This window comes from Tinamus guttatus, unplaced genomic scaffold (assembly GCF_059628265.1).
Source record: "Tinamus guttatus ecotype Peru unplaced genomic scaffold, ASM5962826v1 Tinamus_guttatus_pri_ptg000659l, whole genome shotgun sequence".
NCBI classification, from domain to species: domain Eukaryota; kingdom Metazoa; phylum Chordata; class Aves; order Tinamiformes; family Tinamidae; genus Tinamus; species Tinamus guttatus.
Genome location: NW_028289193.1, coordinates 1,502,237 through 1,521,200, shown reverse-complemented (window position 1 = coordinate 1,521,200; position 18,964 = coordinate 1,502,237). Strand labels below are relative to the sequence as shown.

The 18,964-nt window shown below is 48.8% G+C and overlaps 3 protein-coding genes across 3 annotated transcripts in view; 1 reads left to right on the top strand and 2 right to left on the bottom strand.

Moving 5' to 3' along the window:
* The window catches only part of SPIDR (scaffold protein involved in DNA repair), a 115,012-nt gene extending 110,757 nt beyond the window's left edge, over window positions 1-4,255 (top strand). Inside the window, exons 11-13 of the mRNA XM_088536366.1 lie at window positions 824-938; window positions 1,424-1,477; window positions 3,905-4,255. Coding sequence (XP_088392492.1) covers window positions 824-938; window positions 1,424-1,477; window positions 3,905-4,033 — 298 coding nt within the window. The 3' untranslated portion in view covers window positions 4,034-4,255. The remainder of the gene's footprint in view (window positions 1-823; window positions 939-1,423; window positions 1,478-3,904) is intronic.
* Window positions 4,256-5,739: 1,484 nt separating this feature from the next.
* CEBPD (CCAAT enhancer binding protein delta) lies at window positions 5,740-7,228 on the bottom strand. Its single transcript, XM_088536317.1, has one exon. The coding sequence runs from the start codon at window positions 7,205-7,207 to the stop codon at window positions 6,212-6,214; it is 996 nt and encodes a 331-aa protein (XP_088392443.1). The 5' UTR covers window positions 7,208-7,228; the 3' UTR covers window positions 5,740-6,211.
* Window positions 7,229-13,108: 5,880 nt separating this feature from the next.
* PRKDC (protein kinase, DNA-activated, catalytic subunit) overlaps window positions 13,109-18,964 on the bottom strand; it is a 76,719-nt gene continuing 70,863 nt past the window's right edge. Inside the window, exons 79-86 of the mRNA XM_088536365.1 lie at window positions 18,558-18,778; window positions 18,176-18,268; window positions 16,327-16,416; window positions 15,867-15,938; window positions 15,584-15,785; window positions 15,016-15,204; window positions 14,309-14,448; window positions 13,109-13,313 (exon numbers count right to left, since the gene is read on the bottom strand). Of these exons, the coding sequence (XP_088392491.1) occupies window positions 13,109-13,313; window positions 14,309-14,448; window positions 15,016-15,204; window positions 15,584-15,785; window positions 15,867-15,938; window positions 16,327-16,416; window positions 18,176-18,268; window positions 18,558-18,778 (1,212 nt within the window). The remainder of the gene's footprint in view (window positions 13,314-14,308; window positions 14,449-15,015; window positions 15,205-15,583; window positions 15,786-15,866; window positions 15,939-16,326; window positions 16,417-18,175; window positions 18,269-18,557; window positions 18,779-18,964) is intronic.

The window sequence follows — 18,964 nt, the reverse complement described above, 5'->3', positions numbered from 1 at the left end:
ATACCTGAAAGGAGAAAAACTTGGTAGTAAGAGGGCAAGCAGAGTGCAGAAAGCACAAAAAGGGCTTCTTCCTACTGGAAAAGCTTTAAAAAGTTTAGAAAAAGTAGGGGGGGTTTAATCACTGTGGAATAGATAAAATTTCTCTAAATAAGAAAAGCTTTACTGTGTTTGCTTTGTACAATCTACCTCTTGGTGGGGAAAAAGCCGAAAACCTCAGTAAGGCTATACTAATAAATACTAACTGTATAAATACTAACTGCTGGCATGCAAAAAATAAGAGGGTATGCATGTATACATAGTAATTTAGTTCATAGGTTTTTCTGTTTTATCTGGAGAATAGCTGATCATCAACATCATTCATTCAAGCCCTCAGTTCCAGCAAACACTTACTGCTGTGCTTAATTTTATGCGTATGGCCTAAGTGCATGCTGAAAACATTGAGTGCTTGCTGACTAAGGGCCTAAATACATGTTATTTAGGCCAAAACTATAATATCTTTTTTCCATAACTGTTTGTTAGAAGGGTGTGAGGTTGATATCTGCTTAGACAAGGTGGCTGTGACCAGCAGCCTCCTCCATGTCTGGCAAAGCTTATGAAAGGAAGATTCTTTTTGCTAGAAGAATTTATGTCCTCCAAGGAAGTTACTTATCTTTACCAACAGAACTCTATTTGCTGTTATCAGTTGAATCTCCTTCGTGGACTTTTCTACCATGTCTATCAGCAAGGCATTTTACAGAGTAGATCAGATGTTGGTTGTGTGATGATTTTTTTTTAAATGGATAATTTTTTCCGTGTTTTCCCCTTCATCGTTTGCATGTTTCAGCAAATTGCTATATTGCAACCAGTGCTCTGAAGTTGTAATTTCACCGGTTACAAAAATGCAGCTGGAAGTCTTCTTGAGTTGTCCATCTCGCTCTCAAAGTACAGTAAAAGTAAAGGTATGCTACAAAATGAGTTTGAGTGTATTGAGCATAATGAGGCTAGGTGTGCATAGACACATAAACATTCTATACAGCACTTTTATAAATAGCTCTGTGAGAAGAAATTTAAAAGTAAAACTCCTAATTTAATCTGATGTGAGATTTGGACTTTGTTGTACTAAGAATCCAATTCTGCAGTCCTCATTCGAATAGTACAATCACTGCTTTCACCCTGGGGCTTCCAAAATGTTGAATGCATCAAGTCCTGCTGAAGGACTTTGCTGGGATGGGGCCTTGGGGACCCTCACTGTCCACATCTTTAAAGGAATGTGAATTTTCATACTCCCATTCTGAGCATTTTTTGGTGTCATCTCTTCTGTTTCTTGGTGAGAGAAACAAAACCATTGTGTGTTAACTTGATTAATGCTTGTTTAACACGACTGTTTTAACCTGCGAAGGGAATTTTCTGCATCCATAAGTTCTTGTTAATTTTCACATTGCAGCTGTTACAACAGACCATCTCTTCCCTGCTGACGTCCTCCCCCACTGAGGATGGGGTAAGTGTAATTAAACTTGACAAAAGAGGTTTAAACTACCCAGAAACAGAATACTAGAAATGTTGTGATCGAGTGGGAGGACACTAGAACCACAGCCGTGAGGGGACTCCTGGAGGCCGCGCGGCTCGGCTGGTGCCGCTGTCGGAGCAGGTCAGCCCAGGTTTTGCCTCGCGGAGTCTTGAAAGCCTCAAAACAGGAGGATCTGGCTGTTACAGTGCTCCTCTAGGAGCGGTAGGAGATTCCACTAGGGGAAAAAAGGTGTTTTCTCTTGTGCCCAACCAGGGTTGCTTGGGTGTGACGGGAGTTCAGAGGCGGGTGTTGCTATGGCCCCGGCACAGGCGGCCGGGCCTGCCCCGCCATCGCTGCCGCCCGCCCCGGGGCCTGCAGGCCATTCCAGGCCAAGGCAGGGGCTGTGCTCCGTTTTACTGGCCAACCATTTTCTGTCTGATCCAAAAGACCATGAAGATGTGGTCCCAGAAGCTCAGCTTTCCAGACTGCTTCCCTAAAACCTATAAACTATTTTCTGTTAGGACATAAATTACTTATAGGCATTAGTAGTAGAGAAATCTGCAAAATGCGTGCAGGAGAATGTTTTTTAATTGGGATCTGTGTAAGCAAGACACACATAAGCCACAGGAATTCGTGGGCTAAAGTACAGCTTACGTAATCGCCAAGTAGTTAGCTATTCCTTTAATCTGAGCTATCAGAAGAGCCCTGACATTTGGCACAGTGACCCACATTTATCGCGGGCAGGGAGGCATTTCAGGTAGGTGCGTGGCTGCCATTGGCTGCACGGGGGAAGGAGCGGCGCCTCCAGAGGGGGATTTAGCCGGGTGGGAGCTGGAGATCTCCTGCTCTCCTGCCGTGATGCACATCAAGGAGGCAAAGGCCAGCTCAGCTGGTCACACTCATCCCAGGAAAATACCTTCGTTAGGTGGCACACGGTGGGCCATTCTGGTTTCCCCATATTACACAGGCTTTCGGTAGTTTGCTGCTACCAGCTGCACGGTTTTAAGTAAGAAGTGATGCGCTGATAATATTTGAAGTGGAAGGTTTCGCTGTAACTGTGAATTATTCTTTGTATGCTAGAGGGTACATATTTCACTTAAGCAAGGAGATATGAGAAATACACAAAATATGTATGCTCTTTTAGTAGCTGTTAACCTGGTTATGTATGTTTTACAATCCATTTTTTGTTAAAGGCTGACAAAATATCATTCTTCCACTTATTAAAAATTAAACAATCGCTTTCTCATGTTGCAGTTTTTGTAACGTCAATATGTAGTAGACTAACACATAGAAAACAGACTCTTTTTTTCCCTCTCTGAAATACAGGATAACTTTATTTTTCTTAAATATTTTCATCTCCCAACTGCTGCATTTTAAAAATAAAGCACCTCTCAACAAAGATTAATCACAAGAAATACCACTTGGGAAGGTATTTTGTGCTGATGCTGCTGAGTTTTCAAGGGTGTAGGTAGACATGTCTTTGGCAGGGAGGTTGGTGTTAGCCATGCCCGTGGTCACCGGTTCCTACATTGTGGCGACCCTTTGCTTGTAGCCACAGAGCTGCTTGTGTAGCTGCACTGTGAATTGCGCTGGAGAACTGGGCTTGGGTAAAAATAGTCCAGAAGAAGGAAAAAACAAAAGCGGGGGGGTTATTTAGTTGTTTGTACCTTGAATGGGGCCCGTGATATGGCTCAGGGTTACCAGGCCGGAGCGCGGCCGTGCCCAGCACACGCAGGGCGGTGGGAAGGTGCCAGGGTGGTCCTGGCAGGACCCCATGGAGGCAGCGCGGGCGACGCTCTGTGAGCTGCCCTTATGAGCAGGGTGAGCCGTGGGCTCCTTCCCCTCCTCATCCCGGGAGCCCGTCCAGCGCCGTGGCCCTGCTCCGCGCACAGGGGCAGCTCCTCAAGCAGGAGGAGCCGGCTGGGTCGGCGGGTGGACCTGTCGGAGCGGAGAAGGGCACCCAATTCAAAAGGACTGGGGGGGGTTACATTCCTTTGACCTTTCTTTTGTAGCTCTGTTGACTGATGTAATGGGTATTTGTTAAATGACACTCAGCATGGATTGTGTGTGTATGGATATACATGCCGACCACGTGGAAAACCTGTGTAAGGAAACTTTGCAAAGGAAGCAAATTGAATTTTATAATGAATTTTACAATTCATTTTTAAGAGCCTGGTGAGGAAGCACCACTTTAAACAGGAGTGAGATCTACTTGAAAACCTAATTTACTCACTAGTCAAATATGATTTTTTTCAGTAGTTCGAATGGCGTTTTTTTCTTTTTGAGGATTAAATAATAATAATAATAATAAAGCCTCTTGGAAGCGGACCTTACACCCTGTATCTGTGGAGCTGTGCGTGGCCCAGAACAGAATGTCCAGGACTGTTTGTTTTAATCACCATGCTTTTATCACTGCAGAGTTATGAGGTGAGGAGCGTGCTGGGAAGGGAGGTGGGGTTTCCGAGCTGCTACGTCCACTCGGCCAGCAGCCACCCCGACCGCGTTGGCTTGGAGGAAATCGTCCTTCTGGAAGCAGCAAGAAGCTGAACCCGACACCGCCAGCTCCTGCAGTATCTCTGGACTTTGTATTGTGGTTATTTGTTAACTATTGCCATAGATAATGTGCAGTGCCAGCGTGATAAGTATTGAGATAGTTTATTAAAACTGTGATTTACAAAGCACATTATTGCCAACAGTGAAAAGCCTATAAAAACAAATCAGTTCAATTTTCTGAACTGTTTTTTTTTTCTTATAAATTCAGAAGTTAGTAATACAGTTTTTTGGTATGTTTAATGTTTATAAATGTAGAGGATCTCTTTCCGGAATTTTGAATGGTTGTAAAAAATTCAGAGATTTCTTTTGTAATGCCATATTTATTATATGTCAATGGGAAATGTTTTACTACTATTTCTGAAATAAATATTTTGCTATAGACAGTGAATATCAACCTATTAGGGTGACAGTTTTGTCAGGTTTCCAGAAGTACTACCTGCTGCAAAACACTGTAATGTGCTAAATCTGACCTGTAGTATTTGTTGTCATCTTGCAATAAATATTATAAAACACCGATTTGAACAAGGCTTATGTTTTAAAATGTCAAAGGCAGATAAAGTTAATGTTTTCTAGCTAATTGGGACCTAAACATGGAAGTACCGTGTTATCTATCGCTTCCCACAGAGCGGGTGTTTTATTGTACAGTCTCAATTATGTGTAAAGAATAAACTGGTTTGCAGGCCGTGTAACTCACCCTGACAGTATGGAAACATGGATTACAGATCAAGGTTATAACCTTAGAATCAGATAAATATTATCAAAATCATCCAATATGTTTTTTGCGTCAGAATCAGTGCAAGAGTTAATGCGAGAGTTTAGTCAAAGGGTGTTTTTGTTTTTTTTCCTTAGTGGTATAGAGCACAATATTAATATTAACAGAGTAGCAGGCCCACGGGGAAAGGTGCTTGTTTTGCGCAGTGCTCGGGACGTGATTATCCAGCAGAAACACAACCACAAAGCTGTTGCTGCAGGAGCTGGTCCGACACTGGAGCTGACAGCCTCACGCTTGCTAGGGACTAACTACACCTTCCATCTCCAGTTCCCCTCTGAACGCTTCAGGACCCGTTCTGCTCTAAGCAAGGAGGCCAAGTCAGCCTGTTCCTACCTCTGGGATACCAAACTGCTCACTTCAGGCTTGGAATCACTAACATTTCTCTCTGTAGAGAAGTGCTGGGTCCTGGGGATGCTTGTGGTATCAGCCCCGCTTTTCTGCTGCTGTCCCACACGTGCTGGCATCTTTGCAAGTACGAAAATGCCGGGGATGTTCAAACACGTCACCTGATCCTCGCGTGTTCACTGCCTCCCAGACCTGCTTTCACACACCTCGCCTGAACACGCGGTGAACGCGGCCTGCTCGTGCGGTGCTGTTGTGTGGGCCCGACGTGACCGAGCGCAGCCGTGCGCGAGCACCTCAGCGCTGCTCTGGAGCAGCACCCGCACCGAGGCGCTCCCCACAGCCGTGTGCGTGGCTGCACGAGCTGGGGACGTGGCGGCGCAGGAGGGTCACCGCGGGCTGCACTGGGACAGCGGTGCCGCTCCGGGAGAAGCCGCAGAGCTCCCGGCCTCGGCGAGGTAACGCGCTGCAGCCCGGCCAGCCCCTCGCTCCTTCCCCGTTCAGGTGCCCCTGCCCCCGGGGCCTCGCAGGGTCTCCACGCGCTGCCTTCGCCCGGCGCGGCCAACAGAGCAAACGGAGAGTGGGGTGGATTTAAAATAGTTTTTTTTTCCTTTATTCTTAGAAATGCTGTAAAAATTGATATAAAAGGTCGAGCATGCTCAGTCTTTCTCATCCTACTGTCTAAAATACATGGGTTTTTGAATCATTTTTAACAGATGTACCATAGCTGCATCAATATTGAGTAAAATGAAAATGTAGAAAAGAGACAAAAAACTACCATTACAAAAATAATTTAAGGGGAAAAAACAACAACAGATATTTAGCTTTTTTTTCTCTCTTTTTTTTTTGCGCAGGTTTCGCGGCGAAAGCCCCGGGCACCGGCCCCGCGGCCGGGGCGGGCGCTGCGCCCGGCGGGCTGCGCGGCGGCGGCTTCGCCCTCCCCGCCCGCGGCCCGGCCCGGCCCGGTTCGGCGCGGCCCGGCCCGGTTCGGCGCGGCCCTCTGAGGTATTTATCCACCGTGCGAGGCGGTCCGTGTGCGGCGTGCCGCCCGCGGGCGGTTACCGGCAGTCGGTGCCCGCGGCGGGCTGCAGGAAGGAGGCGCTGGGCAGCTGCTTGAAGAAGTGCCGCAGGCTCGTTAAGTCCCGCGTGAGCTGCTCGATCTTCTTGTGCAGCTTCTCGTTCTCGGCCGAGAGCTCCAGCAGCTTCTGCTGCATCTCCTGGTTGCGCCGCTTCGCCTTGTCGCGGCTCTTGCGCACCGCGATGTTGTTGCGCTCCCGCCGCTGCCGGTACTCGGGGCTAAACCTGTCCACGCACTTCTTGGCGCCGCGCTCCTTGCCGCCCGGCGCGGCCCCGGCAGCGGCCCCGGGCGCGGGGCCCGGCGAGCGGGTGCTGCAGCTGGACGGGGAGCTGCTGCCCGGCGGCTCGGGCGAGGTGGGCGGCGTGGGCTGCCCGCTCAGGTTCATGATGGTCTGCGCGCAGGTGGCGATCTGCGAGGGCAGCAGCGACGAGGAGAGGTCGCTGTCGCTCCAGTCCGGCTCCTGCTTCAGGGCGCCGCGCGAGGAGGAGGAGGAGGCGGTGGAGGAAGAGGAGGAGGAGGAGGCGGTGCGGGGCTCGGCGCCCAGCAGGGAGCTCATGGCAGCGCCGAGGTCCTTGGCGGGGTCGCGGCCGCCGCCGCCCGGCAGGTACTCGCCGTAGTCCCCGCCCCGCTCGGGTTTGTGGTTGCTGTTGAAGAGGTCGGCGAAGAGCTCGTCGTTGCACAGCTCCAGGTTGGGCACGGCCGACATGGAGTCGATGTAGGAGCTGAAGTCGATGGCGCTCTCGTCCTCGTACATGGCGGGCGCGGCGGCGCTCAGCTCGGCCAGGTTGGAGGCGCCGCCGCCCAGGCCGCCCGCCGCCTCCTCGGCGCTCATGCCGCAGGCGGCGCGGCCGCCGGCCTTGCAGGCGGGGCTCAGCGCGCCGCTGCCCACCTTGGCCTCGTAGAAGTTGGCGGGCTCCGGGCACCAGCTCCTATAACATGCCGGCGAGTCCAGGCTGTAGAGCGCCGCGGCGCTCATGGGGGCGCCGCCGAGGGGCTCCCGCGCGCGGGCACCAAGCGCCGCTCCAGGCGCAGGTGGCGGAGCCGCCGCCGAGGTGCTGCTGCTGCTGCTGCTGCTGCTGCTGCGTCCCCTCGGGCGCGGGGCGAGCGGCGCGGCGGGAGGCAGCCGGGGGCAGCGCGTCTCTGGACCTGGGAGCGAGGCGCCCGCTCGGCCCCTTCTTATACGGCGCCGGCCCCGCCTCCCGGCCCAGTGACGGGAGCGGCTGTTGCTGGCACCGCGGCCCGGGGGCGGGCGGCGGCGGAGCCCGGGGCGCTGCCCGCGGAGCGGCGCGGCGGGGGCTGCGCTGCCCGCGGCCCCTCCGGCGGCCCCGGCGGCACGAGGGGCCGGGGGAGGCTCCGCGCCCGTCCCCGTCCCCGCGGTGCCCGTGCCAGGCTCCGCTCCCGTCCCTCCTCCCGCTCGCGGGGCCCTGCCCCGCCGCGGCCGCCACCTGCCGCCGCGCAGGTGCCCGCGCCGCCGCCGCAGCCCCCGGCCGGCGGCCCTGGAGCGGCCGTTGGACGGCGGCGGGACCGGCCGGGCCGGGGCGCTCCGCGGCTGCCGGGGCCGGGGCGCGCGCGGTGCCCCCTCCCGGCGGAGCGGAGCGGAGCAGCGCGGCCGCCGCCGCCGCCGCCTTCCGCGTGTCCCGGCCGCGCAGCGCCCCGGCCTGAGGCAGCCGGCGGGGCCGGGGTGCGGCAGCCGCGGCGGGACGGAGGCAGCGAGGGGCCCGGCCCCGCGCGGGGGACACGGGGCTCTCCGCGTTAGGGCGCGCGGCGCTTGTGCGCGGGTGCTCGTGAGCAGCAAAAGGAGAGTAAAGGGTGCGAAACAGGAACGTCTCCCGTTGCCTAGAACACCTTGACAAGCCCGGCTTCAGAACCAGATATTCCACTGGAAAGAAGTGAAAAACGCTACTTTGTGATTGCTCATTTTCCCCAAACCCGCAGCCCTGGCAGAGCTGGGGGCTGGTGCAAGGTGCATTTCTGGCCAGTACCAGTGGGCAGCTCCATGTGCTGCAGTTTTGCGGCGGAGCCCGCTGCCCAACTCGGGTCAGTGCAGTAATGCAGCTATTTGTCAAAGGAGTGGGCATTTAAACTTAAATAGTTGGCACGGGCCTGGTATATACTCTTTCTTTTTTGGCAGTAAGCTCCTGGTGCGAACGCTGGTGGCATCAAAAGAGTTGTACCTGTCTGGCGGGCAGGGCTTGCATGTAGGGGGTTTCATTTTAACTGTAGTGCTGCAGCTCAGAAACTTTGTGTTTAAATAAACCCAATCTGGTTTGCTCTGTAGGAACCTGACTTCTGCAGGAATGTTAAAAATCCAAATTTGATGCCATACAGAAAGCATTCTATTTATTTATTTATTTAATTGTGTTCATTTGTATCCCTAGCTATGAAAAACAATATGCCCAGTCCTATTCTGTATGCTGTTGTTTTCTGCCCCCCGGCACGCTCGTGTTGCGTGACTCCGCAGCGCCCAGCTTTCTAGCAGGTAAGCGCAGCTTTGCTCAGCACTTCTGGACTTGTTTCCTTGCCAGTGTTGTACGGAGGAGGGTGCATGGAGCGTAGACCAGGATGTGGAAACACAACTCTCAGACCTGTGCCCCCCTCTCTGTGCAGGGTTCATTGACCTGCTGGAAGGAAATACTTCGCAGCTGTCCTATCAATAAAATTATAATTTATCTTGCAAAGTATCTCCATTAATTGTTTGTACTTAGAACTATGCTATGTTCTCGGCTCACCGAGGCTCTTATCACCAGAGGGGAACATGGTCATAAGGTGATGTTGGAGTGGAGCTCTGCCAGCCCAAACAGTCTCCTTCTGTATCAGTCACATATTAACACACAAAAAAAGAGAGACCAGATTCACAGCAAGGCTCTGCTTAGTCACCTAACCGCCACTTTGGGTGCCACAGAACGCCAAAATCTCTTGCTGAACTGTGAACAGCTGAGCATGGAAAAACTGACCAACAACAAAAACCCTGTACGCCTCAACAGTTGCCACCTGTATCATAACGAGGCTCCAGCATGGGCCAAAGATGGCTGCTGCATTGCCTGCCTCATCCTCAAGACCCAGGAGACGCATTCTGAGGCCACTTGGTCTCAGAAGTGCAGCCTCACGTCCCCCAAAGCTCCATGGTGACATGTGGCACCTGGAGCCTCATGCCCATGTTGCTCAGCCCAGTTCAGATGGGGCTTGGGAGAGTGTTTCTTCACAGGGCTCCTGCGCCCCCTCAAGTGCTGCAAGTCTCCAGCGAGGCCACCAGGAACACACATGTGAGCTGCACTTACTGCTCATCAAAGTGCCTGACTATGGTAGAAATATATCCTGCCCGAAACCTTGGCGACTGAGTCTGTTTGTCTTGCTGCAGTAATGTCCTGGAAGGTGAAGCAAAGATGAGAACGGTGCTCCCTTCCCATCCAGTTGAGTGTCTGAACCACTGGCTTGGTGCTTCTTTTGGTGAGTTTTAAACAGCAGCAAGAAACAGATGGAACTGAACGAATTTCAGAATGTTTTCTGTGAACTTTGTGTTAGGTTCCTGTGCTAAATCGAGCGAAGACAAGAGTTTAAACTTGGCTCATGTGTTTCCCGGGTGAGTGGCTAATCACTGGGCTGCAAAGGGGTTTATCAGCATAGATTTTCTAGAGAGAAAGGACAGAGCATTAAACTGCTCTGGAGCTCCCAGCGCTGAACCCTTGGAATCACAGTAACAGAGAAGGGATCCCATGAAGGCCTGGGAAGGTGCGGAAGCTGAGCCCGTGCTGGAGATCCCTCGGTGCCCTGCTCCAGCTGGCCGGGGCCGTGACACGGCGAGGGGCAGCGCAGGGAGGGCTCCCGCTGCGCCGGGCGCGGCAGCGCGGCGACGCCGCTGCCTCACGCGGGGCGCCTCGAGGCACCGTGGACACCGCAAAGGCACGAGGCACCTCGAGGCACCGCGGACACCGCAAAGGCTGCCTACGCGGGGGCAGCTTTCACCTAGAAGGGGAGAAGGTGCGGAGAACCCTGTGGTAAAATGGGGCTTGCAGCCGCTTAGGACTGGCTCTGGATTGGGATATCTGAGTGAGGAGATATAAATTGGGGTGTAGGAAGAACAAAACCAAAAACATTCGTAAGGATCGGTCAGCATCTTTTCTGATTTAGTAGCCTGCTCTCCTAAACCAGTACGACGACCGCTGAATGCGTCCCCTCTACCTCCTCCCATCTCTTGCAGCATCCATGTTCCTTTCCTCATCTCAGAGCTCTAACAAGATTTTGCTTTTTATTCATGCTCACTTAGATCCTGCCTGCTTGGATCCTACACCACTCTTAGCAGCTGAAGAAACTGCCTATAGAGGAAGGGATTTTTCTTTTTAGCTCTTTCAAACGCTGTGCTGTGACTCGCCATGAGCGTTTGGATCATGCCCAGTGTCAGTTCATAGCAGATATATTTAACTGCACTTGGAGCTGCTCAACTTGTCCATTATTTTCTCCATGTACCAACGTGAACAACCCAGCAGAATCGGTAGGTTTTTCATGTTAATGGTCAATGTAGCTTTTTAGATGCTAGTAATAAATTTCCAGATAAAAGCCACATTTGGGTTTTTAATCTGAGAAAGAAATCTTTTGCTGTACTTGTGGATAGTTGATGAGTTTTGTTTTGCATCATGAGACCTGAAACAATCTCTTACTTTCTTTGAGTCACCCATCATCTTGCCCTTTTCTGGAAACAAAACAAAACCACCTGATAAAGCAGAGAGCCCAGCTAATAACTGAGTTTTTTTTTTCAAAATTACTGCATCAGTACTTCTCTTGCTGTTTCCGGAGCTGGCTTTTGTCTTTCCATTTCACTCGTGTATTTTACTTGGAGCACTGTAAGCCAGGACAGTGGATAGCAGCTGGGAGTTGCGTATGTTGGAGATGATTTTCAGCATCACACACACAGAAACAACTCACTCTCCGACTGCCCCATTAGGGCAGGATCACACATTTCGTGTAGGTTCATGGTTTCGGGCAGCTTAGGAGGCTGACAGAGGTGTCACTAGTATCATTGACATGGCTTCAAATTATAGTACTTACTGCTAAAACCAAAGCTTTTAGCTATACCTCTCAACCTTGCACAGGGCTTCCCAAGGAGTATTTTAAGTGTTGTAGACATGGTCTTTTCGGTGCAGTTAGGGTTGCTTTCTCGCATTGCCAAGGCTTTCACGCCGGGCCCAGGAGCCTCAGCACTCGCTGAGAGAAGGGCGACAGCAGCTCCACCTCCGTCACCGCCTCCCCCACGTGGAAGAGGCGGCCGCGCTCCCGCTCCGCTCCCGCTCCACATTCCTCATCCCAGCGCTTTTGGAAGAGCTACGGAACCTTGGTTGTGTTTTGGAGCGAGGCCTGCGCAGCAGCCTTGGCTTGGGAAGCAGAGTTCTACTGTTGCTCCTAGTATCAAAAGTCCCCCATGAAGAGCCTTGTTAAACTATAAACCTAAACTTTGTCCCCCATAGTACAGGTCAAAGTACGCAGTAAATATCTGAGGTATGTGCCAAAAGTGCAATTTAACACCTCGTATGACCAGCTGCTTGATTCCAAATGTCACCGTTTCACGGGCCTTTTTATTGTGCTCTAATGTTCTTGCAGGTGCAGTGGGACAAGGCAGAAGCGGGGCTGCCTCCACAGAACCAGGCTTTAGTCATAATGTCACAGACTTTATTGGTATCAGAGAGGAAAGGAACAAAATGCACTCAGGCATATTACAGAGGCAAGTATATATAAAAATACATTCTGCATATTTTTATGGAAAAAAAAATCCCACTTTCAATATATTAAAATTGGCATAGGGGACAGGGCATAGGTTTTCTGGGATTGAAGTGATAATTGACTTTTGAAATGAGTTAACAGCGGAACAATTCTTTTATTTTTAAAAAGACTTATCTGGAATGACAAAGTCTTCTCTACAAAAGTATAGCTGTGCAATATTTTGAATTAATAAAATTCGATAAAACTCATTGCTTGATTCATAACATCAGACTAACATTAACAATGCAAATCCAACCTATATACAGAGTGCCAGCTGAGCATATTTAGTAGGAGAGATGATGATGATGATAAATATCGTAATTGGTGCTGGAAAATATTTGAAACAAAACCACACCAGTGAACGGCCCCTCCACGATCACGGGCCCTCACCCTGCACGCTCAGTTCATCCACCCTCAGTTCATCACAGACGTTTACGGGCAGTTCTGCAGCCCTGAACACCGACACGCTCCCCCACAAGCACAGAGGCAGCAGGGAAAGCCTGTAGGCACGAAGACTCACTTTTATTCTATCTATTTACAGAATCCACAGGAAGTATCTTCTAGAACAAATGCTGGACAATAAGCAGCCGCAACCTTTTAGAGGACTGTTCTTCCACCTGGATATCCCTGCCATCCCTATTTGCCACAAGGGTTACTGGAAATGTGGCTGCCAGAGGTGCAGTTCCCAGTCTGAACGTTGCCATAAGCGCAGAGCAGAGCGCCGGGGCCGCCTTCCCTGCGGCCGCGGGGCAGGAAGGGCTCAGCGCTGCCGCTCGGCGCCGCGCGTCGCCCTCCCTGGAACGCCTTCACCAGCCCCTTCCCGAGCACCCGCGAAGCTGCAGCCTCTGCGGCTCGCTCTTTGGAGCAGAGCTGGCACATACCTCTCAGGACCTTAATGCAAAGACATAGGAGCTGGTTTGTTCCAGGGCCATACTAACAAATCGCTGTTGGAATACAGCTTTGATATAAAACACTTACTTCAGCTATTAATTAGCCTATGTTGATAAAAAGCAAAAATTATTATTTTTTCTTTTTTCTCTCATTTTGGCCCTACCATTCTGCTCTGCCCAGGGCTGTAGCTTAGAGCGAGCTGCACTCGACAGGCCGTGCTTTAGGCACTAGCCCTTCACATCCAGGCGTCCCATCCCTCCCAGGTCCTGCCCAGAACGTTGGGGTCGGTGGCCTGGTCAAGGAGACACTTCACTTGGGTCTCCTCCGAAAGGCCGTCGTCCGCCTCCCGGGCCCTGACGTTGTGCGCGGGGCTGCCGCGCGCCACCGCCACGTAGTCCTGGAAGGAAGGAGACTTCTCAAAGCCCAGCCGCAGCTCATCGCTGAAACAGGCAACACGAAAATCAATTACCCATATGAGAAAGAGAGCGATATGGATCCCTGAAGTGAAAGGCTACTTGAAAAATAAGGCTGCATGCACGATGTTCTAGATGCCTACAAGCTGTTCGATAGTTTTATAAGGCCTGGTGTTCACTGGTGAGTTCAGGGGTCCATCAGTAGTGGATATTTACCATGAATATTTTAGGGTTCGCAAAATCTCTAGCTGAAAAAAGGGGACACAGTTCATGTCCAAGCTATTTTCTATCTGTACCTGCCCTGCACATTTGCATCTGCAAGGATTACGCTGCCCCTTCCATTCAACTTCATGTACAAAGGACTCTTCTCGAGTCCTGCATCATATAAGTTTAAACCAGGCTTCTTTTCTTGCTTTCTCCTTGACTTTTTTTTTTTTTTTTGGATTATGCCAAAATGTCTTTTTTTAAAAAAAAAAAAAAAAGAGAGGATGCAAGGGATTAATTGTACTTCAGCTGAACTTTGAAGACATTCTGGCTGGAGCCAGACTTGACTAGACCAGCAGAAATAATCTGAGAAGGCCCTCAGAACTGAATTTGATGTTTTTGGAAAGCAGCTTTCCTCCATGTCTCCCATGCAGCTGTTTCAGGCTCCATTTCAATAACTCTTCAGCAGAGGAGCATCTCCTCAGATATCACCCTTCGCCTAAAAGCTGCTCAGAAACAGCAGTTTGAGCCGGCTGGCGGGTGGGGATGGCTGAGTTGCCAGGAACAGTGAAAATGCTGAGGCGGCCCGAGCTGGAGCAGGAAGGCTCACAGGGAGATATCTGGTATTTTGGCTGGCAGGATGATTCAGAGAGCTTGTATGTGCACCAAATGATCCTCCAAGGAGGCTTGTTGAAGTTCTGCCCTGCCTGCCTCCTCTCTTTCCTAGCTGCTAATCTGCCTGAGGGGAGCAAAATCTGACACAGGAGACAGCAAAAGTTATTTGTGGAGGAATTTAAAGCAAAAGGAAAGCATCTTACCAAGTGATTCTTCCTGGATTGCAGCCCATAAGTTTTCTTTGGACGTATTTGACTTTCTGCAGAGGGTACCAGTTTACTTCTGATGTGTTTATTTCCTGAATCCATGTGCCTCCTTTTCTCAGCTGCTTCTGTTCAAAGTTCTATGGAGAAAACATTTTTGTCCTATTTAACATAAATCATACACTTAGAAAGACCTCTAGGCCTCCACACGGTCATAGCAAGTCAAGTTAAGAACTCCTAAGTGCAGATGCAATGGAGGACAAACTAGTAAAATGGTATCTATCTCTGCCCAAGACTTCAAATTTAATTTACAGATACTTAAGCACAACTAGTTTTATTTTCTTTCTGCTATAATTACTAGTTTGAGGCATTCAGTAAGTGTAAATCTAATTTAAAGCACAGTGCAAAAGGTTCAAAATATTTATTCTGCCATCATAAATGATGTATTATGATCAAAACATAACCACATTTTTAGGATTATTGTGGACATAAATAACAGCACGCTAAGAACAGCTGTGCTACTATTCATCCCTTGTCATCATTAAAGAATTCTGCCACTTTCAATGTTTTAAGCACAGTAGAGATAAAAGTACTACTGAGGCTGAGCATCAGGGAATACTACCTTTTTGATCAGTTTTATCCTTATTTCAGTTTAAGGATTTTTAAATGAGAAAAAAAAAGAAAAAAGGAAGGAGGAAAGAGCCCACCTTCCAGTCTAGGGAAGGCTCTTTCACAAACACATCCATGGTGCTGATGAGGAGGTCTGGGTCGGCACGATAAGCTCTTAGGGCATGAACCATCACACTGTAAATGAGTCCCTCCTCTTTCACCGGCATCATCAGATTAACAAACTGGCGAGTCAGACGGAAAGGCATCAGCTCCGGCACCGGCAGAAACTAAACAAGAAGAGAGTGAGTGGGAAAACAAACAAATAAGGAGCAAAACCCTCCAAGAATTAAGAAAGTGTGCAACACAAGGATTAGAAAAAATACTTTCTTTTGAAACCCTATTAGTTACTTAATGAAAATAATGTGTAACTCAATGGAACAGAGCCATTTTTACTCCTTGTCCTCTCGCTATGAAATTCTGTAGTTCCTTGGTTACCCAAGAATACCTGGAAACAAAGATTCTATTCTATTGATTAGAAATTACTCGTAAAGATTATTTTCTGTCAGAACGATGGCAAATGTGCACAGAATTCAGTGTACAAAGTATATTTCTAATTGCATATAGTGTACACAAAAAGTTGTAGCAAATTAAATAGAGGACAAATACCTGTGTAGCTGAACCAAATGCATATCCAAAATCTATCCCCACCATGCCGCCTGTCTCTTTGTTGATCATGAAGTTGGAGAGGTGTCTGTCCCCAATGCCCAGGATCCAGTGGCTGATGCACATCAGTGCATGGGAGCTGGCGAAGTGGGACCGCAGCGACAGGAAGGCTTGTGGAGCGGTGCTCATCTTAATGAAGGCTCTCCTTAAGAGAACAGAAGTCACTTGCTGCACACAAGTAAAACCCCAACCTTCATTCCACAACCGTCATTAGCAGCGCAGTTACCGGAGCAGGTCCTCTGGCACGCTGCTCTCCCTGCTTTTGAAAGCCATCACCGCTTCTGTACGGCTAGCGTTTCTGTAAATTAAGGAAAGGACAGTGTCAGCTCCTGAGGTTCCCCAAGGTTACATTCTTTGTCCAGTTTTAGCAGGCACTCTGGCTCCGGGGCAGCCTACCCAACTGCATATTCACAAATAGGATGCCTGGAAAATGAACTTGAAAAGAAACTTCTAGACTCTTTCTTTATTAAGAAAATAAGTGAGCTCATGGGAGCATTCCTGCATTCTAGTGGGATTTTATCAATACTGACCTACTCCCGCAGAACATCTTAAATAAGACAAAACAGCCAAATGGGCAAACCCCAAATCTAGCCAGGGTGTCATAATGCAGGTATTCCCTGGAACCTCTAAAAGTCTCCATGTGTCTAAAGTCTGTATTCTATGTACAATTCTATTTTAAAACTTACTTGTACATAAACTGGTATCGAAGGAGGCCTTGCGTTTTGCCCCCCATCTTGGACAGCCATTCGCTGTAGGTAGCACGAGGTCCTCTTGAGCTGTGGACAAAAAATGGGACTAATGATTTCTCTGCAGGTGTATCTTAACAGGTGGGAAGAATCTAGAGCCAATATTCATTTCAGTCCAGCTTGCAATGGAAGTGAAATTTGAAATTTGTGCTCACTTGCCTCCCAGCTCTTAAATCTACTTCAGTCATTCAGACTGGCTAGAGGACCAGATGTCTCAAAGATGTTATTCCCAACAGGTACGAGGAGAATTAGAAGCTGCCTTGAGAAGGAAGACCCCAAACAGTTTCTCCAGGGAGGGAAAGCCATTGGTAACAGTGCCTTATCCCACGGAGCAGCACTGCACAGGCTGCTGCAGCACGTGCTGATCCCTGTCCAGCCAAGCAGGGAACACAGCAAGGCAGCCCAGAATCTCCCCGCCGTGCACAGGAGGAGAGAAATGGAGGCTTAGAGAAATATGGCATTAAACCATCACAAACCAGTCTTCGTTAGTTCCACAGCTTACAGAATAATTGGATTTTTCTTCCATCTTACTACTACTTCAACAGCCATTCAACTGCTATTCCAGCACAGCAGCACCTCTCCTTTTCTCACCCTTTCAAAGCATGTACTGCAAACTACCTCTTCTATTTAAAAGTATTATTTTCATTTATAGACCGCATTCCTAAACTTCAGAAGATTATTTCCCCTATGCCCCCTGCCCCAAAGTACTGCCAGTAAGAATTTTCTTAGCTTTTTACTTTGGGAGAGCTGCTATTCAATCATAGCTCAGTGCAAAGGGTCCAAATTGACTTGACTGAAGTAGGTATGGGAAAATACTTGAAAGCTACATACAACTATACAACAGTATAAAATACCAACTGCTTTTAGGAAAAAAAAAAAAAAAAAAAAAAGTGATCTTCTAATTTAGTGCACTAGCTCCTCCCTGCCTTATGACAGTTATGACCTTACGACCTTAAACACAGACTAAAGGTTTTTGCCCTCTCTCTTATGTATAGGGTTCATATCCCGAAATCTGCAGTACCTCAGAGGTCTGTCCTCACCAACTGCTAGGTTTAGTTTAGGACCAGTTTAGCCTGGCCCAGAGCAAGAGAACTAGTAAGAAGAAATTCTGTCAACAGTGCTTTGACAAGCCCAAACAGAGCTACATACTAGGGACAAAGCTGGTGAATGAAACTGCATTTCTAATTTCTAAATTCCAGCATGCAAACAGTCTGAAACACTAGGATTAATCAATTTTACAAATATTCATCCCTCAATTACAAATGCTCAAGAGAGAGAAAGTTGGTTTCTTCAATGCAGACTTTACACCACGTCACAGACAGGGTCCTAGAGGCGCCTTGTGTGGATTTGCTGCTGTTCCCCTCGGTCACTGGCTCACCCTGCTCAACACACAGCATCTGAGCAGCTCTGCCTCTGCTCCCCGTCCCCACTCCTCCTAATCCCCCTCTCGCTGACCTACGTCCACTTCCTGCCTTGATCAAATCAAGAGATCAAAATCCTTTGCTCGTAAAATCAATCTGCAGATAAGGAAATGGGGATGATGGTGACGTCACGGATGATTACGAGCCTCTTGTTCAAACAAGTTGGGTGGAGGATATTACAGGTACAATGGTACTCACTGAACAAACAGTTGCCAATTACTAATTTGGGTCAGGAAGTACAAAGTGCCTCCCTCCTTACACGCTCTTTTCTTCATTTAAAGAGATATGCGGCCACGAGATCAACAGGATCATGAGAAATCCCATGGTTGTGCTCTCTTTTACAGCAGACAGGTAAACCATGTTATTACCCGTTATAGTTAAAGTCTTCCTCTTCAGTCATGCTATTTTGAAGGAATTCTCTTAAAGTACAGGTATTTTCCAACCACTTGATGAGTCCCAGCCTGGAACAAAAGAAATCAGAGAAGGAGCTCGGAGCTGAACTGCAGAAGAGCAATGTAAACAGGAAGCAACTTGTTCTAGTGCCCACCACAAGAAGGTCTAAAACCACCACTTGAGATATCCTCCAAAAGCAGTTTCCAGACAAAGTATTTCAGTGTTTTTAAATAAATATATAAATTAAGCCAAAGAGCTAGAACACTCTGAACTAGAATTTGGCACATAGAAAACTCACTTCCTCATCAATAGGAGATGTTGAAATGAGAATTTCTGTCCCTCAAGATAAATTCCTACCTTGTAGTCATGGGTATGACCTGGTATGTTTTTAATTGCATATTCCTTTGGCTGCAGGCAGCATCTTGGGAAAGGATAATGTTCATTACATCAAAAAGCTGTTGAATGCGTTGGTCTTGCCTCAGGTCTTCACCACCTTTGACAAGAAAAGGGTACTCCTGCTCATCACTGCCTCGGATCGTTATCCGTTTTGGTTTCCTCAGGGATGCCATTACTTTTATCTTGGAAAACAGGAAAAAAAAGCAAAATATTTCAGTCAAAGAGGCTTGAGGTTACAGAATCATCACTGAGACTAAACATGTCTGGTATTCCCTACACAGCATAATCATCTTGTTCAGTTACAACTAGAAAAAAAAAAACAGTTTCATAGAAATTCATTTATGTGCTCCAGGATGCATGCATGGCAA